We start from the raw sequence: 24,623 nt of genomic DNA, 5'->3' as shown, positions 1-24,623 counted from the left end.
GTTCAGGTCTCCCAATCGGTCCACATAGGGTTTTTTCTGTAGGCCTTTGACCAGATGAGTGGCCCTCCTCTGAACCCTCTCCAGGCCATCCACATCCCTGCCAAAGTGCGGTGCCCAAAACTGGATGCTGTACTCCAACTGTGGCCTGACCAATGCCACACAGAGGGGAAGTATCACCTCCCTGGACCTGTTTGTGATGCACTTACTTATGCAAGAAAGGGTGCGGTTAGCTTTATTCAGTATCTCATCACACTGGTGACTCATGTTCATTTTGGAGTCGACTATGACTCCGAGATCCCTTTCTGCAGTTGTGCTACTTAGAGTGGTACCTTCCAGGCTGTAGGAGTGTTGATGATTCTTCCTCCCCAGGTGCAACACATGACACTTATCCTTGTTAAACTGCATCCTATTCTGTTCGGCCGATTTCCCCAGCCTGTCCAAATCAGCCTGGATTCTCTCCCTGCCATCTAGTTTGTGTATCTCCCTCCATAATTTGGTGTCATCAGCAAACTTGGACAGGGTGCTTTCTACTCCCTTGTCCAAGTCACTAATGAAGATATTGAATAGTACCAGTCCCAGGACAGAGCCTTGGGGGACTCCGCTGCCCACACTTCTCCAGGTAGAAACCAACCTGTCCACCACCACTCCTTGGCTGCGTCCCATAAGTCAATTTTCTACCCACCGGACTGTGTAATAATCTACATTGCAACTGTTTAGTTTATTTATAAGAATTGCGCGTGACACTGTGTCAAAGGCCTTTTTAAAATCTAAGTAAATAATGTCTCCCCCTATTCCTTCATCCAAGCATTTTGTGACCTGGTTGTAAAATGAAACCAGGTTAGTCACGCAGGATCTGCCTGCTATGAACCCATGCCGATTGCCCCTGAGCATCATTTTACCCGCTGGTCCCCCACAAATGTGATCCTTAACAATTTTCTCAAAGTTCTTGCCAAGGATGGAGGTGAGACTAACTGGCCTATAGTTACCTCCTTCCTCCCCTTCTTAAAAATAGGGACCACATTGGCCCTTTTCCAATCCTCTGGGACCTGACCTGAGCACCACGAGTGCTCAAACAGTTGTGCCAGGAGCTCCGCTATGACTCCAGCTAATTCCCTAAGCACCCTATGAGTTATCTTTGTACAAAGCCTTGTCACTAGCCCAGGCAGGGTTTCCCTAAGGGGCTCTGTGATGTGTCTTCCAGCTGCAGCAATTGGGAGCAGTTTTTAGCACATCTCACTTTTCTCATTTTTCCCAGTTGCCTTTCAGGAGCTGTGTCCATATGGCCATGGGGCCATCCCTGGCCCAGGCGATACCCGAGAAGGTAAGGCAAGATTTTTGTGAACATCGTGGTGTAACAGGCCTTCCTGAGCTTCCTCACAGGTCTTTATGCCCCCTGCCTGTCAGCTGGGGTCTGTTAAGTGCTCTGGCTCCTCCGTAGGTTACCTCCTTCATTTTGCCTTCCATGCTTTAGTTGGTAATCAGTTTAAATTTAGGAGGCAGCCCTCAGTTTAAATCAGAGAGACACTAGGTGTCTCTCCCCACTCTAATCATCATGCAGCATCCTTAGCTGGCCCAGTAGTTGTTATGGTCCCATTTAAGTCCTTACTTGCCTGCCAGTTAAGTTCCCTAGGGCCATCTGTCTCACCAAATAAATCCACCCAGATTTAAGCAGTTCCCCCAATTGAGGCTGCTCAGGGCTGCAGTCCTCCTTGAGTCTCTTACTGTAGGTCAGCATGCCAGGATTGTCTGGTCTTGATGAATTCTGCTTTCCGCCCTTCTTGGCCTACTTACAGTAACACCCCCCCCCCACCCCCCCAGTAGCTCTTCTGGAGTGTGATACACACTGCTATCAGACCAAGGGGCTTCTGGTAGCCTACATGCACAAAGTCCCAAGGAGCCCACAGGGCTGTGGCCCTCAACATGTAGTCATCAAACGCTCTATTAAATGAGCCTCTTAACAGCACAAAGGGCTTTTCCTCTTTGCATGCCCCTTTCTAGCTTGCAGGCTCCCTAGCTACAGCTGGTAGCAGGCTTCAATTTCAGCCTGTAATCCCTGGGAGTGCTGAGCTTTACTAGGAGCTCCTCATCTGGGCCAGTCTTGTCCCTCTCCTGTTCTGGAGCTGAATTTATGCGTCTTAGGCCTAATTCATCCTGTTGCTATTCAAAACAGTCCATTTAAAGGGCCTGTGCCCTTTTTCCTGGTTAATAAGGTAAGGGCCCACTATTGCACATGGGCCAGATGATGTAATGGACAAAATGTACCAGTGAGCAACATGCCTTTTGTTTCAGACCAAGAAGTAGTCAGGCTCATGTATTATGTCATGTATATGCTGAGTTCCTGCGCCAGGAGCTCTGTATGCTTTCTATGGGCTTAGGATCCTTCCTGCTGTACCTGGGGCACGTCATTCAGTTCTTACTCAATCCTTCCTGAAGCCAAATTCTCACTTACTTTAGTGAGTGATGCCCCATAGTTTGCCCCACAATCCTTAGTCTGTAGCCTTGGAGCCCTGTCTTCACAAGGGAGCTGTTCTCAGCACCTGGATACATTTGGTGCCAGGGTATGGAAAGCTACCAATGAATCAGGAATTTCAAAGTTTCTTTTGGTTTCCACTTCAGATGTAAATGAATGCTCTGAGAACCTGGGCATCTGCATAAATGGGGCATGTATTAACACTGATGGCTCCTTCCGCTGTGAGTGCCCCTTTGGGTATAACTTGGACTACACTGGAGTCAACTGTGTTGGTAAGTGCTTTTACCTCAAGCTAAAGGAGGTCCTTTTGGAGGAGGCAGGAGCTCCTACAAGAAGGTCACTGCATAAGTGGGGCAACTTGCTGCCTGCCAAATTCTGGCTTAGATGCTTCCAGCCATTGTTCTTCCCCTTAAATCCAAGGGGTATTTCTGACTCACCCACCCTGGCTTCTAGTTGAATATACTGGCTGCCAAAAGAGATGAGTCCCAGGGTCTCTTGTGAGATAAACTCAAGCTTCTAATGCTGTTCTTGGCCTTCCTCAGACACAGATGAGTGCTCCATTGGTAACCCCTGTGGGAATGGGACCTGCAGCAACGTGGTAGGAGGCTTTGAATGCACCTGTGAGGAGGGATTTGAGCCAGGCCCCATGATGACATGTGAAGGTAATGTTCCTTGGGGGCCAGTGCATCTTGTTGGGTTTGCAAGCCTTCAGTGGAGCTAGTGCAGCTGGATGGGAGGGTGAGACATCCAGCACTGCAGTGAGGAGGGAAAGGTACTGAGCAGGGTGCAGATTCACATGTATTCTCTCACCCTTCCCCTTCTACCCTCACACTCTCTCCCATTTTTTCTCAGACCCTACCCTCCACCCCCATCCTCAACATGTGTTTGCATCAGAGTTGAATCTTTCACACTCTTGGATGCATGTCAGACTGTTTTCCTGTGACAGGATGTGTCCCTGGAGCATCGACAGGTTGGGGGACAGGGTGTACACAGTGGAACTCATGGACTTCTTGCTCCAGCAGAGCTTCTGAAGTCCATGGAGAGTGATCCTGGGAGAGGGCTTCTCTTGGTACTAAGGGTTATTGATCTCTGCTCCATACCCACTGTAAAGGTGGGAGAAACATTTTGAGCTCTGGACTCCATTGCTAGAGAAGGATAGTGCAGTGATTATAGCATTGGACTAGAGCATGAGTGACCCAAACCACCCCAACCAAAGAACTGCTTTGCTGCAAACTTCCTGTGTGGTTTGGGGCAAGTCACTTGGGCTGCGTGGAGCTCTTAGCCATGCCCTGCCAGCACTGTTGGCAGTGTGGCGTGGCGAGCTCCAACCAGGGGTCAGCGACCACCCACAGGTGCTGCCGGCAGTGTCAGTGGCTCCTTTTTGCAGGGGATGCACTGCCACATGCCGGGGGTGCGCATGCACCCATGTGCACCCCCTACGCATCGCCCCTGCCAGATAGCATCACTCTGCAAACAGAAAAGGGCCTAAGAGGCAACCAGACATATTGAGACAGTAAAGGTTTGGGATTCTTCCCAGAATCGGGTGCTGCGTGCTTCTTACCCACCGTATGGAATAAGACTGGTATTTCTTATCCCTGTAACAGTGATGTGAAGATGTACCTGCCTTCTTCATTCCACGGCAGTGCTAGGGCCTGTGGGACTGCAGTAAGCTACTGGTACAATAGCAGTGTGTGTCAAGCCATTATAACAGGGAGCAATCACCACTCTCTCCCCAGTGACAACACGGCCTAGAGTAGCCATAGAGATATACAGGGTATAACCAGTAATGCAATTTCTGCTAGAGGAACTGGTCCCTCTGCGGTGTGGGGGTCAGATTCACTCTCCTCTTTCTGACTTCAGACATCAATGAATGTGTGCTGAACCCCCTGCTCTGTGCCTTCCGCTGTATCAACACCTTTGGCTCCTATGAGTGCACCTGCCCCTCTGGATATGCCCTCCGGGAAGACAGAAGAATGTGCAAAGGTAAAGGCCAATTTTGCCAAGGAGTTTCCAGCCCCTTCCACAGCCTTTTGCCCTTAACCAGCTTCACTTGCCCTTGTGGAGCACTGTTGCCCCTATCCTCCTCTTCCCATTCAGACTCCATGTTTTCAGCACCTGTTCCTGTCATGCTCTTTCATGTTTTTAGCTGAAGAGCAAAGGAGCATATTGTGCTGCCACGCAAAGCAGCCTGCAGCACTGCAGCTAGACTTCCTTGTAGGAAAGAATCGGTCAAACAGAGCAGGAAACTGGGATTCTGCTCCTGGCTCTGTCACCAGATCAAATTGTGTCATCTTTCTGTGCTGTAGTGCTAGAAACCATCACCCACATCGCACACACCTCCCTGGCAGTAATGAACTGCTGTCTGTGGAGCACTCTGGCACTGTGGCTGGAGCCAAAGAGCCCTCTCAGTGTAAGACCAAGTTTTATACAAGGTGGGGTCCGGAAGTTTCACTCAATGTTGGGCCAAAGTGTTTCGTGCAGGATGGAAACAAGTGCCCTCAACAGTGTGGTCTTGATTGTAGATCTGGACGAGTGCGCTGAGGGCCTCCATGACTGTGAGTCTCGAGGAATGGTGTGCAAGAACCTCATTGGTACCTTCATGTGCATCTGTCCACCAGGGATGCAGCGCAGGCCTGACGGAGAAAGCTGCACAGGTATCAGTCATCTATAGGGGGCATTTGCCACAGTGGCCAATATCCATCCACCTCCAGGCAGATAGCTATCTGTCCAGCCCTGTCCCTGGGTATCCATTGGTCCAACTCTCTCCCTGTGTCCATCTATCAGTCTGAAGTTGCCTAGAGCCCAAATGCAAGCTTCTTCTGTTGTATCAGTACCCAAAGGCCCAGCTTATGATCAGGGCCCGATTGTGCTGTGCATGACACTGGCTTAGCTTCACTTGATCATGGCCTTTCTCCTTGCCCTCTCCCCAGCCCTCACCTGCAGCCTCCTCTGCAAAGAGCTGCATTTAGAAGTGTCCCCCCATTGTTTTACACTAGAACTTGCTGGCCAATACTAGCCCACCCCAAGAGCTCCTGGACTTGTACAAAGAGAACGCGTGTCTACCTTAAGGGAAGCTGAGTGTCACAGGGCACTTTAGGTGCCCGGCTCCTATAAAGAGTGTAAACTGCTAGGGGAAAGAGCCCAAGCAGTGAGTAGGGAGCCCCAGCTGTGGGTTACCAGGGCAACCAGAGTGAGCTCGCCCCCCACCCCTGCCAGTGGCCAGCTGACAGGAAGGGGTAGGGCCTGGCTCACATATAAGTCCCAGGCCTGAAGCCAGGAGGGCAGTTCCCTGCTGGCAGCCGAGGGGGAAGGAGCTCTGCCTGAGCAAACAAAGGGGAGAGGCCTGACTGCACGAGCAGCTCCTGATTCTGTTGTGGGACGGAGTATTCCCTGGTAGGGTTTGAATGATGTTACAACCGGGCGGCTTGAGTTTGTTACAGCCCAGGGGCTTGTGTTTGATTTATTATTGTATAACACCGGTGGCTTGGGTGAGGCAATTAGGGGATGGAGGAGGCCTCATAGGAGATCCACAGCAGCGTGGGGACCCCAGCACCAGAGAGGGCACAGCATTTGGGGTGTACCGACCCCGGCGCCAGTGAGGGCGCAGTGTGAGACGGGGCTGCAGAGAGCCCGAGCACCAGTGAGGGCTCAGTGCGAGATGAGGCCATGGAGGGCCCAGGGAGGACAAGGGGGCCAGGTTATAACAAGGCCCAGACAAAACAATGTCAGTATCGTCGGCGAGGCTTGGGCTGCGGTGTAGGGGAGGAAAAGGAGCTGCAGATAGCGCCCCCTGGCATCGGGGAAAGAAATGGGCAGTCTCCTGCTTAATTATATCTATTAATCAATTAACAACAAGGCATGGCAGGCGAGAAGGCAGGAGGTTGGCCCATAACAGGTGGGCGGGGTCACCAGTAGACGGACCCTGAAGAGGCGCTCCTGTTACACTGAGGTTACTTCAGCCTGCATAAATAGCCAAAGAAACTGCATCAACTCCAACCCTTCCCAAGTCTTTGACACAAGGGCAGGATAGGGAGAGGGTGAGGGAGTAGCTCTGAAACACTGCAGTCAGCCAACCCACTGGTGGAAATCTGGGACATGCTGGCGCACATTAGAGCTCCCCTAAGCTTGTCCTGCTTTGCTCCAGCAATGTTGCAGCTCTGTCACACTGAACATAAAAGCATAAGAATTTCTATTTACTGGGGCAGAACACAGGTCCGTGTTGTCCAGTATCCTGTGTCACATAGTGGCAGATAGTGGATGCTGAAAGGGAGAGTGAACTTGGTATGACCGGAGTTTTTTTTCCACTGTTCTTCTCTTTTGCAGCCTCCAGCAATTAAGGTCTAGGAAGTTCTGATTCAGAGGCTGTGCCCCTAACTCCCTTGCTCAATATCTCAATGCCCCTTTCCTCCAATAATATGCCCAGTCCCTTTTTGAATCTGGTTAAACTGTCCACAATATCTGGTGACAACAAGTTCCACACTTTAATTACATGAAGTGAGAAAAAGAACTTCATTTTTGTTAGTTTTAAACTTACTACCTACTAGTTTCATTCTGTGACCTCCAAGTTCTTGTGCTGAGAGAGAGTAGAATAGAATAAATCCCTATTTACTTTCTCTTTGCCATTTAGTATTTTGTAAACCCTTATCATGTCCCACCTCAAGTGTCTCTTTTCTAAACTGAACAGGCCCAACCTCTTTAATCTCTCCTCATCTGGAAGCCTCCCCCCCCATACCACTAATCATCCTTGTTGCCCTTCTCTGTACTTTCTCTTTTGAGGTGAGGGAACCAGAACTGGGCACAGTATTCAAGGTGTGGATTTATAAAGGGGCATGTTGATATTTTCAGTTTTGTTTACAGTTCCCTTCTTAATAATCCCTAACATTTTGTTTTATATTTTGACAGCTGATGAGAACTAGCTGATGTTTTTAGCTTGCTGTTTACAATGACTCCTAGATCTATTTCCTGTGTAGTAACAGCTAATGAAATCACATCTTGTGCTTACAGACCTGCTTCAATAGTGGCTTGTGTCCATGTGAGTCACCATGCACTTCTTTGGTTCTGTTCCTCCTAGATGAGAACGAATGTCGGACCAAGCCAGGAATCTGTCCCAATGGCCGCTGTGTTAACACCGTGGGCAGCTATCGGTGTGACTGCAACGAAGGCTTCCAAGTCAGCCCCTCTGGCACTGAGTGCATTGGTAATTAACACAACCAGCTGTATCAAGCTTGGACCAGGTCTGAAGTGGGCAGCAGGTTGTTCTTGCTGTATTCTCCATAATCTCCTTTTGGGAGACTTGTAACAGCTGAAAGAGTCCCACAGCAGCCTAGTCCTGTTCCTCTGAGCAAGCCTGGAGACTCAGAACTGGCAAAAGAGGAGTAAATATGCTGGGAGTGGGGGTCTCCAGCACAGAATTACTGTTCAGATTTGCCAGCAAATTGCTCTGTCTACTCAGCAGTCTGTGATACTGAGTGAGGGGCCTTAATGCCCCTCTGCTACACAGCATGCTTAGATGGGGCTTCTCAATCAGGGTTCTAGATCCTGAGATGCTGCGAAGCCCTTGAGGGGATCCATGGCACCCAGCCCACGTGTGAGGAGCAAAATGCTCTCATCCCCATGTCTCACTCCCCACACCTGCTGCAGTGCCTTGCAGACCAGTGGCATCCCCAGCTGTGTCTCTGGGGACATAACTGCGCTGCATGCCCCCACACTCCAAGCTGGACACTCTGCTGAGGGCAGGTGGGCAGATATGTCAACAGAGCCACATTTTTCAGCCTAGCTTGCCCCCGTAGCCTCTCCTACCTTCCTAGGACCCCTGGGAGGAGCCATGAGGCAGACGCCTCTGGTTGCCAGCTTGCATGACCCCAAGGGAGCAGCCTCAGCCTCAGGAATCACCCTTACGCACTAGAGATGGGGGGGCAATGGAAAGACCTGGGCACAGTCGAGTGAGGTCCTACACCCATTGTCCTCCCCTGACACCAGCTAAATCAGTGTTTTTCAACCTGCAGAGCCTCAAGCCAGCCCCCAGGACTTGTCAGTATTTAGATTCTAGCTCACTAAATCTCAACCAGCATCCCGAGGTGCTGCTAAATTTAGAACAGTTATAGAGGGGTGCCTTGAGACTTAAAAGGTTGAGAAGCACTAGCTTAGGCAGTGTGGAGAAATGGCGTTTGTTCAGGGAAGAGCAAGAGAAGGGCTGTGAACCTGGGGGGACAGAGTAACACGATGAAGTGTACTGGGTTGGGCAGGAGACATGAAAGCAGGGTGCATGCACCTGTGGGATGAGCACTGAGGACAGATTGTGGAACTGCTAGCCATGTTGGTCAGACAGGAAGGACCTGGGATCTTCAGGTTAAGTTGGGCCAAGCACTAGAAATCTGCAGAGGGCAGTCCTGGCCTGGCCCCAGGAGAGCAGGTGAAGGGTCTGCCAGGTCTTTTAAGACAGGCTTGCCACTATCACCTGAAGAGCAGAGCTGCTGTCGCATCCCATCTCCAGCTATGGGTCCCCAGGCCCTTCTGCTTGCAGAAAGGCCAGAGTTTCCTCTCCAGCCAGTACATTTGCTGGACTCTGGCTGCCTTGTCATGTCCAGTACTGGCATTGTCTCCATTACTACTTTTCTCTCCCTCTTTCTTTCCCAGATACCCGCCAAGGTTTCTGCTTCACTGAAGTGCTGCAGACTATGTGCCAGATGTCCTCCACCAACCGCAACCTGGCTACCAAGTCCGAGTGCTGCTGCAATGGTGGACGTGGCTGGGGAACTCAGTGTGAACTCTGCCCTCTCCCAGGAACTACCCAATACAAGAAGATGTGTCCTCATGGACCTGGGTACTCCACTGATGGGCAAGGTGAGTGCCAGGCTGCACACACTGGTCTGGGGAATGAAGCCAGAGAATTGCAGTGCAGGGCTTGCTTCTTACGGCACCCAGGGATCCAAATCACCCTGAAGAGGATGTGGAGGGGGCCAGGGCATGGATACAAGAAGGGAACACCAGCTGGAGGAGGCTGCATCATCAAGGTGAAGGTGCTGCACACCGAGGTGCTGCGGGACATGATTATTTTTATTATTATTATCCAAAGGAAGTGGTGCTCACTCCTACCCTGGGGGTCTTCAAAAGGAGGCTAGACAATCACCTAGTTGGGGTCGTTTGACCCCAGCATCCTTTCCTTCCCATGGCAGGGGGCTGGACTTGATGATCTGCTTAGGTCCCTTCCAACCCTACCAACTATGAAATTATTTCCCCCACATCAGTGTCTTCAGCGCTGCCTCTGAGGCAGGGCATCTTCATTCTGCCCCATGCCCTGTGCTGTAGCTAACCACCATGCTCCGTGGCAGGCAGAGGCTGAGCTACCTTGTAGCAGCACCAATCTTAGTGCAGACCCAGCAGGATGCAGAGCCATTGCTTTAACGAGTTACTCACTCCTTCCAGATATTGATGAGTGCAAGGTGCTGCCTAATCTCTGCAAAAATGGACAGTGCATCAACAGCATCGGCTCCTTCCGCTGCCATTGCAAGCTGGGCTACACCACAGACATCACAGGCACAGCCTGCACAGGTATGTCACAGAAGTGAGCCTCATCCTAGAGCCTCAGCTCTAACATGGCCACTTGGGACAGTGGGGGCATCTGTTCAGCCCCCACTCCTCCTCCCCCCTATGGGTGGAAAAGATCACCTGGGCTTGGATCCTGCAGTTTTCCCCTCCTGCAGTGCCGTGGGTTGGTGCTGACCAGAGCCTGACAACTGCGCTTCTACACATGTGTACTCATACAGACACTGACTCCACAGAGCCAACACAAAGGACCTCCCAGCCCCCAGTTCATTGAGAGTGCAGGTCAAGGGCATGCTGTCCCTGTCACACATGCAGTTTAACCCCTTATTCCCTGAGCTATGCTTCTGTCTGTCTTGTGCACTTTTAGGCTGTTTTGCCTAAAGTAAAGAAAGTTGTCCAACAGTAACATTCTCCCTCCCTCTTCTTCTTCCCCAAGACCCAGCCTCCCACCTTACCCAAATGGATTCACTTAGACTGCAGGGAATAGGATCCAGGAGCCACTGGGAAGGTTGTTCCCAGCATCCAAACCCTTAACTCTGAGGGATGCTGTCTCATGTGCCCTGCTGCCCAGCAGTGTAAGCTGAGCTGGAGTCCTGGGAAGTTTGACTCCAAGATCAAAGCCATCACCTAGTACTCCAGCCAGAAAAACATGAGAAGTTATTGCTGAGGCCAAGGTGGTGTAATGAGTTCCTTGCTGCTACCACTGCCTGCCAGCAAGCTGCTGCTTCCTCCAGTGGCAGTTTCCAGATGGTCTCCAAGGGCAGCTCAATGAGCTGTGAATTGCAAAGCACATAGGCATGGATTATAGAATGCCCCTGACATAGGTGGGGAAAGCTGCCCAGATTTGGGAACCAGGATCTGTGATGGTCATGGGACAAAAATAGAAGAAATGCCCTCAATAGTAGTGATAGTAACCATCCTGTCCATCTCTAACTTCTGTCTCCCTTGTCATGTCCAGCTTAAGCACCATTTAGCCTGGTCTTGGGACAGTGGGCTTGGCTGGGCAGTGAGAAGATGTCTAGCATATCTAAATGAGTATGCTTCATGTCACCTGTATAGTGATGTACCCACAGCTCAGAGCTCCCCACTGCCTCCGAACAGCATGGAGGTGAAACAACCCTGTGCCGGCAGAGGGCAGGAAGCTGTATGATCATCTTGTCCCCTTCCTATAGGGCACTAGCCACATGCATCTGGGCTTGTGCTTAGCGTGACACAGCAAGGCCTCATACCTCCGCATCCCGTAACAGCTCCTACTCCCTTGGCTGTCTCTCTCTCATGTCTTATAGGAAGATCACTCACATCCTCCCAACAACAGAACCCCTTATTCAAAATTTTATCACTCAAACCAGGTTCTTGTTCTTCCTTCCATAGTGGGAAATGGGACCTCTCTGGTCCAGGTAAACCTCACTGCCTTTCGTTAGTGAGTGGAGCCATTATCCCAGAGGGTCAGAGGTCTCTCACAAAGGAGCTGATTAATTACACGAAGTTTCTACTTGATGAGATTCCTCATGTTTTCTATCAGGGCTTGGCACAGCTCATCCCCAGATCATACTGACATGCCCTGTTCCTCTTGAGTTTAGATCTGGATGAGTGTAACCAGTCTCCTAAACCATGTAACTTCATCTGCAAGAATACCGAGGGAAGCTATCAGTGCTCCTGCCCCAGAGGGTACATCCTACATGAAGATGGGAAGACGTGCAAAGGTACCCACCCAGTGACAAAGAGATGGCAGAGGGAGGAAGCCATATCCCTGAGTCCTAGTCCTTGCTTCCATATAGCCTCATGGCTCAAAGCCAGACCTGACAAAAGTGAATTGACAGGGTTGTGTATGGAAGTGTGCATAGCAAACTCCTGACCTTGCTGACATCAATGGGAACCCTTTCATTGGGTTTCATGGGTTAGAGTTCGACCCCCTGTACTGTCGCTGCAGGTCTGCTATGAATAAATAAACCCAGGGATCTCCCAAGGTTTTGAGCGGGTAAGGCTCCACTCAGCTCTCACACGTCACAGTAGCTGTTGTGCTGCTGGACTGTCTTTACCCAGCTCTCAGAACGGTACTGTGTCCTCCTCAGGGTGACTAGGGGAAACTGAGGTTTGTGCTATGCAGCCAGAAGGAAATGTTTCTATCAGAAAGTGGCCGATCTCAATGGCCAGAGCAGCCTATATTAATGCAAGGTCAGGTTGCACACAAGGATTGCTGCACACTTATATTTCTTATACAAGAGCCAGTCCCTGCCACTCTGGCTTTCTCTACCAATAAGTTGTGTATGCTTCAGTGTGGCAACCCAATTGCTATATGTACAGGGGAAGTAGAAAGAGGTAAATAAGAGGCACGTGGCCTTATGTTTGATACCTTAGACTTGGATGAATGTTCCACCAAGCAGCACAACTGTCAGTTCCTGTGTGTGAACACCATTGGCGGATTCAACTGCAAATGCCCTCCTGGATTCACCCAGCACCATTCATCCTGCATTGGTGAGTAAGGCCTTTCCTTCTGTGCTAGGCAACTCTGGCAACCACCTCCCCACCAACCCCACCCCACCACCAGTGCAGCCTCTAGTTCAGCTGGCCTAATGTTAGCATCAAGGGGAACCTGAGAATAGATGCTGCTTCCAGCTCCCTGCTCTGACTAGAGTCCAGCCCAATATCTCCACAAACTCTTCATGGGATTGCTGCTATCCTGTCCTTCTTCTGTTTCTCTCATCTCAAGTCTATCCATTTTTTTGTCTCCACTAAAGAGACCATATTCAGCAGCATAGTACCAGAACAGCCAAAATCATAGGAAAGCCTCTCCAGAAGGTATGTCTTTAAATGGCAAGAAACACAAGTTTCAGGCTAATCAGTCACAAAAAGCTATTGGTGTTTTCCAGACAATAATGAATGCACTTCCCAGCCTTCCCTGTGTGGAGCTAAAGGACAGTGTCTGAACACACCAGGAAGCTACAACTGCGAGTGTCAGAAAGGATTTTCCCTGGACAGCTCTGGTGTCAACTGTGAAGGTACTTGTTATCCACTCTTCTTTGAAACACTCCTTCCTCACTGTCCACTTACGCTTCTTGCTTTGTCTAAATTCAAGCAGTACTGACTGACCTGGATTTCTGGATGCTCTTCAATACAAAGCTATGGTCTCTAAGAAAGGTTAAAAATTACTCTGTGCAGCCAGAAGGTAATACCAGCTGTTACCTGGTATTATTATGCAGTCCTAGAAAGATACTGCCACTAGCTATTGCAGCCCAGGTGTATCTCCTTAGCATAGGGAATCTCATGCTAGGCAAAAGCCACTACACAAAACAAAATGTAGGAAAAAAAACTAAGTGGGGAAAAAAAGCCAGTCTTCATCCTATGCAGGGTGAAACAATGCAGAGCAGATAGCCCCCACCAACTCAGGCAATCATTCCTCACTGTCCCAAGAGAAAGGATGCACCTCAAGGCCCATAGCATGGCCTTAGGCAGGGGCTATTGCTAGGGCCCCAAACCTGAGAGCCTCTGACAGAGGCTTTCCTGCCCCTGCTCAGTCTTCAGATTCTTGAGTTGGGGTGGGATTATCCTGAACATCAGCCATAGTAAGGTCTGTGTTCAGGGCCATAGCTTATGATGAAATAAAACCAGAATCTCAGCTTTCAGGAGAGAGCTATGGATGCAAAGTAGACCTACGAAATATGAACCAAAGGCAACCATTACCTTCCTGAGTCTGCAGAGACCCTGAGCATGTAGTTCTGAGAACAAAGGAACGTCCTTAACTCTGAAACATGCTGCTTTGCAGTGACTTCCTCCGTGCCTTTTCTTCATCACCACCCCATCCTGCTCCTGGCAGGGATCCCAAATTCAGCAATGCGCTGAGGAGCCTTACCTCCTCCAGGACAGATGGACACTGCTGCCGATAGAAAGTAGTGGTCAATGGAGGTGGAATAGGCTCAGATTGTCCAGACAGGACTGAGGTTGATACCGTGGTAGTACTCTTCCAGACCAGGAAACCACTCCTGTGTAGCTTGGCCATCCCAATCAGGGGCAGGCCATGGGCTCCAGACTACACAAGTAGGCCCTGCTGGCTGTTCTGAAAGCTTGAGCTGTGAACACTGATGGTGACAGATCATGCTGGGGCCTGATTGGAGATCTGCTAAATAGCTCTGACATTACATTCCTCGGTGATCCAGGACATAGTACGGATACAGGAAAACTGAGCTGTCCCAGAGCCCTGTGCAAGCAGGCACTCCATGTGTCCACGCACTGCTGCTTACTGGCTAGTTTTATGAGCCATTTGTATTGTTTGTGCTCTTAGATGTGGATGAGTGTGATGGGAACCATCGCTGCCAGCATGGCTGCCAGAATGTACTGGGAGGCTATCGCTGTGGCTGCCCCCAGGGTTACGTGCAACATTACCAGTGGAACCAGTGTGTAGGTGAGTGTGGAACCAAGGCTGCTGGTGGAGGGGGATAATAACTGGGGGATGGACTGATACCTGCTGAGCTGTTCCCCCCCTTGGCAGGTCAGCAATTCCCTGGTGTTTGTCTTTAACTGATGCAGGACACTGGGTTCAGAATTGCATCCTCCCTGCAAACCTAGCCTTGGGCAATGCATTGCCCAAGAGAACCTAAGGCTGGATTAAAGAGAGATCGCACTCTTTGTTTGGGACATATGCCCAGCTGGGGTATCCCAAGCCAAAATCTGCAAACTGGACTGCCTGGGCCAAGTCCCTAACTGTCTCTGCAGCAGGTACCCACAGACAGGGCTAGTTTGCAAAGGGTGCTGAGATCTTGCTGCTCCTACTAACACCAACTGCAGCTCCAGGCAGGCCATTTTTTTTAGATGCTTAAGTTTATGATTTGGCCTCTGTCATCCCCAGAGGAGCACTTGCTTCGGACTCAGCCTTCCACAGTTTCTGGGTGCCTCCTGAAGCCAGCCCAGGCATAGCTTCTCAACAGCGTGCACCCCTGGCTCCCTACGCTCTGAGACCTGGCATTTGGGCCCTGACCCCCTGGTTATATGTGACTCCCTCAAAAAGCTACCTCAAAACACAATTAACCCCTTCTCTCCCCATACACAAGCTAGTGAGGGAAATATCATTGTAATATAAGCAGATTTAACCCCAAAATGTTCAAACACCACTGCAATACATCCGCACATGCAGCAGAGCTGGCCTTCACCTCTCCTTTCTCCCCACAACAGGGAAGACCTGGAATGGGCAGCAGCTGCCTATGCTGGCCAAGGGCTGCAGCCACAGCTCATTAGTCTCATTGGCCATTGTGGGCCGTGAGCACAGCAGCCAGAGCAGTGGCCCAAAAACACACAGTACTATGGCAATGTGTCTCCCTGTGCCCTCCCCTCCCACTCTGCTGCACCCAAAAAAGTTGATTGATTTTGCTGTGTCCTTCTTCCAGATGAAAACGAGTGCTCCAGCCCCACAGTCTGTGGCTCTGCCTCTTGCTACAACACCCTGGGCAGCTTCAAGTGCATCTGTCCTTCTGGGTTTGACTTTGACCAGGCCTTTGGTGGGTGCCAGGATGTGGATGAGTGCTCAGCTGGGAGCAGTCCCTGCAGCTATGGGTGCTCAAACACTGATGGGGGCTACTTATGTGGCTGCCCTGGAGGATACTTCCGAGCTGGACAAGGGGGAGCAGCTCTGTTGGGTCAGGGGCCTTGTGAAATGTGAGCTTCCACCAGCTCTGCCACAACGTCCTTGAATATTGCACACCGTATTCCAGATTCTTCCCAGTGCCTTGTACAATGGCATTAATATTCCTGTATCCGTTTTGAAAATATTCCTTCAGTGAATTCTAGGATCACATTTACCTTTTTCAGGGCTACATCAGAACACCTTTTAATCCTCCCATGATCCACTGATACAGACAGGTCTTTCTCCTATGCATTCATTTCCAACTGATGAACTATGAGCATAAATTATTGTTATTAGTCCCTAAGTGCAAGATTGTGTACTTTGTACAATTGAATTTCATCCCACATCTATTACCCTGGTGGCCAAAGCCATCCAGTTCTTGCTGCATATTTCATACCTTCTCTGACAGTGACTCATAACTTTGTGTCATTATGCATTTTCATGAGCACACTTCTATCTCTTGGCCAAAGCCAGTAATGAAAGTATTAAGGAGACCATTTTCACCATCCCTTCAGCCCAATAGTCCCACTTTCAGCACAGTCCATTGATTTCTTCCTTTGCCTATTTCTTGACCCCCCCCCCCAACAATCCTTGCACTAATCCCAGTCATCTTCTCTAGCTTTACTACTCATTTCCCAGGAGCACAGGGGCACATATCAAACACTGCACTGAAGTCCAGATAAACTAGGTTTCTCTTCTCTAGAAAATCATCTCTCATATTAAAGAAAGATATCAAGTGAGTCTGGCATGATCTACCTTCACTAGCCCCTGCTAGTGCCCAGTGACTGCTCTGTGCATGCTTCCAAAGCTCAGGGTGGCATGACTTTTTTCGTCATTTAGGCATCCAAATGTAATCAGCTGCCTGGTATTTTTGGTTGTCTTAAGTAGCTCTTTATAGGCAGACAGTTAGGCACAACTACATTGTTTCACAGACTGGGCACATACAGAAGCAGCTGGGCCCCTACTTAGACTCCTTGTGGACATATAGCAACCTTCGATGCCCAGAAATGGAATCAACCAGATCAGTGACATCAATTCAGGAATGGCAAGAAGCTGCATATGTGTGCGTGTGTGTTCACGTCTCTCTGTACCTTCTTTTGCACCCGTAGCTGAATGGCTGGGGCACTCGCCCAGCAAATGGCAGGCCTAGGTTCTAGCCCTCCTCCCCTCAGAGGGGTTTGAATCAAGGCCAGTCTTGCCTCCCAGCACAGGACTCCAACCATTACACCACAGATCAGCCATTATTCACTCCTCTCTCCAGCGCTCCTTTTGAAGCTGAGCCACTAACATGGCCAGGGGAAAAACGGGTGGAGGGCAATGCCAGAGGCAGCTTCCACCTCACTTGATAGCAAAGGCCCCAGCTAGAACCCAAGGCCCTGTCCCTTATAGGTAAGTAGCCACCTCACTGAGACACAGACCTTCTGACTTGCTGCTTTCCTCCTGGCCCTGTACAGAGATTAGCCACGGTGATTTTGGGGGAAAAGCACTTACTGTGATTTTATTTCCAGAATATATGACCAGTCTGCAGAGGTGGATCCATGTGGGGTGCGCTGGTGCAGTTGCACCCCCCTTTGATTCTTGGTCCACCCAAAACTTTAAAACCAACTGCCTGGCAGTGTCAGTAGCATTTCTATTCAGGCAGTAGTGAGGGAGTCACTTGACTTTGTGGCTCGTTATAAGCTAACTAACCCCTTCTAAACTCTTCACTCCACACATGTTGATGAGCCTCTCTCCATTTTAATGGTCTTGATGTTCCACTAATTAATCTTTTTTTTTATTCTGCCATTCTTCTGTTTGTTAGTGGCTCCTGGTAATGGAGCTCCCTGTAGCCTTTTTAGCATTAGCGAGAAGTGTTAACTCAAGGGAACATTAACTCACGTGCAGAAATAACTTTCAGTGAAGCATTGGATGCACTGTCAAGATGCTCTAGAAACCTAGATTTGTTTTATGAATCTGAAAGAGATGCACGTGTAATTCCAATGACTACAGCACTAATGAAACTACATCTTTTTATTCTTTTCACCTAGTTATATATAATAGATGATTTAGTAAATTAATGCACATTCTAATAAAGTGATATTTGTTTCTGCTTTGCTCTTAAAGTGAATAATATGGTCCTAGGTCCCTAGCATATTAGTAAATCTCCTAGTTTCTTTTCAACTGGAGAAAAATATATATTGTGTTATACGTGATGCTGCACCACATGATCTGCACATCCCTTTTCAAAATCCTCGCTGTGCCCATGCCAGTCTGAGCATCAGCATGTGTAGGGCAAATGCCCAGGAATAATGCCAGCCTACACATAAGTGGCATTTTAAGGATTTAGATGACCATGTTGACAACTAAACCTATTGTCTAGGTGTCCAGAAAAGAACAGGCTGCCATGTCCAGTGTGAACAATACCATGTGTTTGTTCCAAGTGCTTATTTCTGTGTTCTGGGAATGAATCCTGTTGCTTTCTTTCCACTTCTGGCACCAGGCACTGTATTTCTGGACTTGGCTTTGGCAAAGGCCCCTACCTGCCTGCCCCACAGGAGGAAGACGAGGACAACTTGCTCTCTCCTGAGACTTGCTACGAGTGTAAGATAAATGGCTACCCCAAGAGGGGCCGACAACGGCGCAGTGTCAATGGGACTGAGAGGCACCAGGTAAGGTTTTCCCCTCTGAATGGCTTAGATCTGGGGTGTCAAAGATATAACCTGTAGGCTGGATCTGGCCTGCCAAGGCCTATCATCTAGTCCAGGATGGGCAAAATATAGCCCGCAGGCCACATCCAACCCACCAGGCCATTCTATCCGGCCCATGGGACCCCTCCAAAAACCAATAATTACTAGCCTGTGCTTGCCCTTCTGAAAGCCGGTGGGTGGTGGGCTTTCAGAGGTTGCGCACCATTGGACCAAGCAGGCTGTGGGCTTCTACCTCCAAGCTGGGAGCCCCATGTAGAGGCACTGAGCCTGGTGGTACATGACTGTACAGCTGGTGAGTGGGGAGGAGAGCTCCTGCCTGCAGAGGGGGTGGGTGTGGGGTTTGTGGGTGGATGTGATGGCAATGGTCAGGGGTTAAGTTTGAGATTTGTGGTCCCAAGATGATGATCAGGGGGCAGGGTACCTGTCAGAGGGCAGAGCATCTGTCAAGGGGTGTGGCTATCCTTGTGGCCCTTGACAGCTCACCTAAAGTCATTAAGCAGCCCTCCAGCCAAAATAATTGCCCGCCCCAATCTAATCAGTGGTGCTGCCTGTGGGCCTCAGACTGGACCTATACACTTCATGCAGTCCCTGCAGGCTTGTCCACACAGGATTCTCCCCACAGGGCACATATGGCACTTGGGGTCAGGGTGGATGCACACTACACATGGTGTGCAGGACCAGTCTAGGACATAGTACACATAGACCATGGAGCCAGTCCAGGGAATGCACTGCATGTAGAGCATGAGGCCACTGCCCACATCAGACTGCCCCCACATCGTGCTGGATCCAGCATGAGGGTGCAGTCTGCAAGCCCAGTCTGGCCCATGGACTCATAACTTTGTGTCATTAAGTATTGTCATAAGCACACTTCTACCTTTTGGCCCAAGCCAGTAATAAAAGTATTAAGGAGTCCATTTTCACCTTCCCTCCAGCCGAATAGTCCCACTTTCAGCACAATCCATTGCTTTCTTCCTTTGCCTAGTTCTTGACCCCCCTAACAATCCTTGCACTAATCCCAGTCATCTTCTCTAGCTTTACTGATCATTTCCCAGGAGCACAGGAACACATATCAAACACTGCACTGAAGTCCAGATAAACTAGGTTTTCCATCTCTAAAAAATCATTTATCATATTAAGGGAAGATATTAAGTGAGTCTGGCATGATCTGTCTTTACTAGCTCCTGCTACCTTTTGCATGCCCAACAACTGCTCTGTGATTGCTTCCAAGGCTCAGGGTGGCATGACTTTTTTCATCATTTAGGCATCCAAATTTAGTCACCTAATGGCCCCACACCATTAGTCCAGCCCACAGACTGCCCCCAGGCCATTCATCCAGCCCTCAAGGCCTGATGAGTTTAACACCTCTGGCTTAGATCAAGAGGAGAGATAGGTTCCTAAGCAGAGTGGCTGAGAAAGAGAGAGAGTTGAATGGTACCCCCAGCCCTGCTGGCATGGGGGTCAGTCGCAGGATGTGCTTCTTCCTATCGATTTCCAAATCAGTTCAACCTATGCCTGGCTAGGCTGACAGCTCAAAAGCAAACTGTAGCCTAGTTAGTTCAGCTGTCAGAAAATGGAGAGCTATTCCTGATGCAGTAATAAGGGTCAGGAGATGACCTCACAGTGTGACACACAATCAGAGTGCCCACCTCCTAATGCATTCACAGAGAGACATAAACTTGGCCTTTCAACACACACTGTGTCCTCAGCTCTGCACAGCACTGAGCCATCCCCTCTCACACAAAACTTGGCCTTTGCTGAAAATATCCAGAATGGTAGCTCTGCCCAGGGGCAGAGATAGGGCTGCTGTACTCACACTCTGCATGCAGGCCTTGATGATGGCACCCAGTCCTGCCACACCACTGCTCATTATATTAATCATGAATAAAAAACATTTTAATGTGCAATCCTTTCAGTAGTTGATAAAGAAAAAAAGAAAAGCTACTGGGCAGCATATCTACCAGTGATTCACCCTTTACAAGGCTCTTCAGACACTCTTTGGGCACTTTTACATGTTCTCTGGGGGTGGGGGGAAGGGGTGACGCTTTAATTAGAGCGGCTTCAAGAGCCACCCTGATTAAAGCACCACCACATCTCCTGTATCAGCATCCCTGTGCTTAACAATGGTGGTAGGGGTGCTTGAACTAAAGCTGATTCAAGCACCCCCACTGCCATTTTTAAGCGCAGGGACACTGATAAGCAAGGCGCCAGGAGGCTACTGGAGCACAGCAATTGCCACGCTCCAGCAGACTCGATTCACTGAGTCTGCTCTGACACACTGGAAGTCCAGCACATTGGAGCAGCCTCCACACTCATGCATAGGCACCTTTTGGTAGTGACATAACTCACATTCACAGAATCTAGATCCGGTTTGGCAGCCAGTGGCTGGAGCAGAAGTGAGTTGAGTTGAGGCAAGAAATAAGTGTCCATTTTTAACAGTGAGACTACAATAAGACCTATATCCTTCATATCTGGGTAGCTTGCAACCTTCATAATTCACAGAAAATAGCTGTGAATAAGCTGCTTAGCTCTTCCCTTCAGCTTCAAAGGGCACTATTTTTCAGCTGGAGCTCATAAGCAGTCCCTTTGAAATAAAAACTGAAGGAAACAGCTGCAGTAGGTACTGTTGGAGACTGGGAACCTAACCCAATGAAGAATTTGGGTTCTGCTATAATTAACCAATGAAACCACTTGCCTTTGGTCATGGGGCCATCACTTGGTCTGTGGATCAGGACCAGACATCTCTTCCAACACGTTATCTCTCAAGTAGGCAGGCTGGGATCAATGCAGGGATCCCTGGGCAAAGGATACTGTGGCCTTTGTAATGCCTGAGGTCAGAATGGGGCATAATGGTCCTTTCTGTCCTCATAATTTAAAAGTCTGTAAAAGGTGCAGGGGCTTTGCCCAGTATTTACACTCCTTTGAGGAATCTCAGCTGTACTGTAAATACCTTGAGTTGCACAGCTGCTCAAAGAGGTAGAGTTCAGTTAACCTCGTTTGTCAGCAAGGATAGAACAAGGGGTTAAAGGCCTTAGGTTTCAGTCAGGTGAGCCAGACAAAGCACTAGGGATATCTAAGGAGAAAGTTAGCAGGAGGGGCAGTGCTTCAGGAATGTGTAGGATCCCCAGCACTCCCGCATCTTAGAGCTGTTTTGAGGTGACCTGTGAGGGTTCCCGTCTCTCATCAGTGCCTTTCTATGTCTCACCATAAGCTGTTCTGGGTACCAATAACAAATGTGGCCTGGGTTGTCTTCTCTAGGACCACAGAGTGAATCTGGCCAGTGTGGACACTGATGCTCCCTTGCCCATGTTCCTGAACCTCTCGGACCTGGCCCACAAGGAGCATATCCTGGAGCTGCTGCCAGCTGTGGAGCCCCTGGAGAACCGTGTGCGCTATATGATCTCTCATGGGAATGAGGATGGCTACTTCCGCATTCACCAAAAAGAAGGACTCAGCTACTTGCATCTCGGCCGCAAGAAGATAGTCCCTGGCACCTACATGCTGGAGATTATGAGCGTCCCCCTGTACCGCAAAAAGGAACTGCAGAAACTGGAGGCCAAGAATGACCTCAACTACCTAGCAGGGGAGCTTGGCCAAGCACTCAGGATGAGGCTGCAGCTCCAGCTTTACTAGCAATCATGAGAACAAACCAGCCAGCCAACCAACAGCACAGTTCTTAGCATTGCCATCCACACCTAAAAACAAATCCCTCTTCTCTCGCTGCACCCCTGTGCCAGCATCTCGCCGGCCGCACCACATGACTGATGGGAAATGTGCCTCTAGGTTCAGCACTGGACCTAGGCAGCTAGAGGCTGCTCTGCTTTACAGAGTCATTGTGTGTAAAAGTCAAATCCGAAAACCCCTTGTCGGTGGTTTGAAATGCCATTATCCGGGACTCCCTCCCTTGCACTCATCCCCTTTGCTCGTCTCTCTTGCAATAGACACTGCTGGTCTGAGCTGACCATGGGAAATCTTCCTGTCTCCCTTGGCCAAGGGCTGCCTGCCACTCCACATCCTGGGATATGGGAGGGACCTGTGGACAGAGCTTAGGCAGTGAACTATCGGAAGCTTTTGTATGGGCCATTTTCCAACAAATCTAGTTTTCCCTTTGCCTCTGCATTGTCATAATGGTGCTACGGAAAATCCTACTAAACCTATAGTGGCTGCTCTCTCTCTTCTTTCCCTTTTTTATCCTGTGTTCCAGATGGTCCTTTTTTGCCCTTTTGCAGCACAAAAAAGGGTTAATGTTTGTCACCCCATGTGGAGTGAAGAGGCTGTTTGGATCTGAAACCTCACATCACCCGCTCACGAATATGAAGGGCTGCAGGTTTTTGTTCCAGCTGAGGGCTTTGATATTGCAGTATTCCGAAGATGTGCAATACTAGCTCCTACTCCTAACACCCTCTCCCCAGACTGCAGTTTGCAAGGGTTGTTTCCAGAGCTCCAGCAACTCCAGGTGTTTACATATGTCTTTACATCAGCAGTCCGATGCCAAGCAGCTTTGGCAGAATTTGTAAAAAAAAAAAATTAAAAAATTGGCTTGATTTTGCTTGAACAAAAAATTTAAATGATCAAAAATGGTGCTGAGCCTAACACAGATAGACCCTTCCTGAGCTGGAGAGAGGCAGATTTGCATTACCCGAGAGAAATTACTCACCACGTTGTGAGAGAGAGATTTGCTGGACACCACTGCCAGTGTGTTTCCAGGTTCTCAGAGAGGTTCCCATGGGTGGGAGCAGTGGGCTAAAGGGACCTTGCTGTCTTGAAAGCAGGTGGGAAAAGACACAGCCAGTCAGGTCCCCATTGTCCAAATGGTCCTTGATTCTGAGTGCCTCTGCTTTTAGCTGTCCAAGTTGAGTCACCCCTAGTGCTATAGGTCTGTGCCCGGAGTCAGTAGGCATTGTTCAAAGTGCAGGTCTGGACTCCATTCAACTTTGGTTGTTTATTGGAGCTTGGTCATGCCAAGGTGATGCCATAAATACTAAATCTCTGCTCAACGCAGACCAACTAGATGCACTAAAAAGAATCTGGACAATCTGGTTTCAGTGAATCTGTATCAGGCTTGTACAGACAGGCTTTGCTTCCTGTCCAGCGGGCTATATTTCATGCAGCTGTTTTCTAGAATGCCATTTTCTAGTTTTACATGAAACTCCATTTTTGGTTCTGCATCAACACTGTGCATCAGCAAAGGAAATAAAGGTGCTAATTCACTCTGGTAACACACAAGACTACCTGATAGACAGTTCCCCAAATCTAAGGTGCTTTCAGCTCTCAGAAGCTGGTGCTGGTATTGAATTGTCAGGGTTACTGCACTGTATCCACCCTTTCATATTTATGTATAACCACCAATGTTATGATTGATCATTGTTGTGAGGAGTGCATATTCCAGTAGCTTTTTTGGTACTTTGGGGAGGGGAGGGTGGTTTTATTTTTTCCTGGTAAGCTGCCACCACACGGGTGGAGGGGAAGTGTACATATACTGTATCGTGGCTAATATCAAACTTGAAAACTCTTTTGCTTAATGCAGCTTCAAACCACACAAGCTGGATTTTGCAAGAGTACCAGACCTCATGACATGATGGGTGGCCTTCTTTATTTTGTTTTTGGTTTGTTTGTTTTTTTACCAAAAGGTGCTTTATAAAAAAAAATAATAATAATAATAATAATAATAATTGCTCAGAGGTGGGGTTTTGTGTGTGTGTGTGTTGAGCCAAACGTGTCAAATGAAAAAGTGAAATGTTTTCCTTCCTTCCAGTCTGGTGTGGTGATTGTTTTATTGACATTTCTTGCTGGTTGTTTTTTTTTGGAAGCGTTGGGCACATCCCGTACAGAAGCTGTGCCACCTTGCCCCACAGAGAGAGCCGGCTCTTTGTGGAATCCCTTTTTGTATCGGAAACAACAGCAACAATAAAATTATTTTGGGTTACGTGGGTCTGCCTCTTGTTTCTGCAAGGTGGAGTTTTCTACTGGCCCCAGTGAGCTTTGATTCAAACCCCAAAATATGTACAGTAGAAGAAGCTACATGCACAAATCAGTTATTTCAAGGAACATCGCCTCAGTGTGGAGGTAGATCGACAAGAGAGACAAAAGGAAAATGCTGGGATCCAACATCACCAGCATCCACTCTTTCATCCTGGAACTATTTTCAACATCTGCAGTCAAACATGCAGATCTTAAATTGGGCGTCTCCATCATTTATGGACTCACCAATGATTACCCTGTTTACTGGAAGGCTGTCTTCCTCGTATTGAGGGACTGCCAACTATGATATGCAAGGAGAATGGTGCTGGCGTTTCCATCATCTCTATAT

At 49.1% G+C, this 24,623-nt stretch overlaps 1 protein-coding gene across 1 annotated transcript in view; it reads left to right on the top strand.

Annotated features, from left to right (window-relative positions):
• Window positions 1-24,228, top strand: part of FBN3 (fibrillin 3) — a 271,545-nt gene extending 247,317 nt beyond the window's left edge. Inside the window, exons 51-65 of the mRNA XM_014520884.2 lie at window positions 1,256-1,321; window positions 2,617-2,742; window positions 3,013-3,132; window positions 4,331-4,453; window positions 4,993-5,124; window positions 7,542-7,667; window positions 9,107-9,313; window positions 9,896-10,021; window positions 11,596-11,718; window positions 12,374-12,490; window positions 12,886-13,014; window positions 14,295-14,414; window positions 15,394-15,625; window positions 18,109-18,277; window positions 21,572-24,228. Coding sequence (XP_014376370.1) covers window positions 1,256-1,321; window positions 2,617-2,742; window positions 3,013-3,132; window positions 4,331-4,453; window positions 4,993-5,124; window positions 7,542-7,667; window positions 9,107-9,313; window positions 9,896-10,021; window positions 11,596-11,718; window positions 12,374-12,490; window positions 12,886-13,014; window positions 14,295-14,414; window positions 15,394-15,625; window positions 18,109-18,277; window positions 21,572-21,946 — 2,291 coding nt within the window. The 3' untranslated portion in view covers window positions 21,947-24,228. The remainder of the gene's footprint in view (window positions 1-1,255; window positions 1,322-2,616; window positions 2,743-3,012; window positions 3,133-4,330; window positions 4,454-4,992; window positions 5,125-7,541; window positions 7,668-9,106; window positions 9,314-9,895; window positions 10,022-11,595; window positions 11,719-12,373; window positions 12,491-12,885; window positions 13,015-14,294; window positions 14,415-15,393; window positions 15,626-18,108; window positions 18,278-21,571) is intronic.
• Window positions 24,229-24,623: the final 395 nt, after the last annotated feature.

Source organism: Alligator sinensis, unplaced genomic scaffold, assembly GCF_000455745.1.
Source record: "Alligator sinensis unplaced genomic scaffold, ASM45574v1 scaffold103_2, whole genome shotgun sequence".
In the NCBI taxonomy this organism is placed as follows: domain Eukaryota; kingdom Metazoa; phylum Chordata; order Crocodylia; family Alligatoridae; genus Alligator; species Alligator sinensis.
This window is presented reverse-complemented; position numbering and strand designations above follow the sequence as displayed.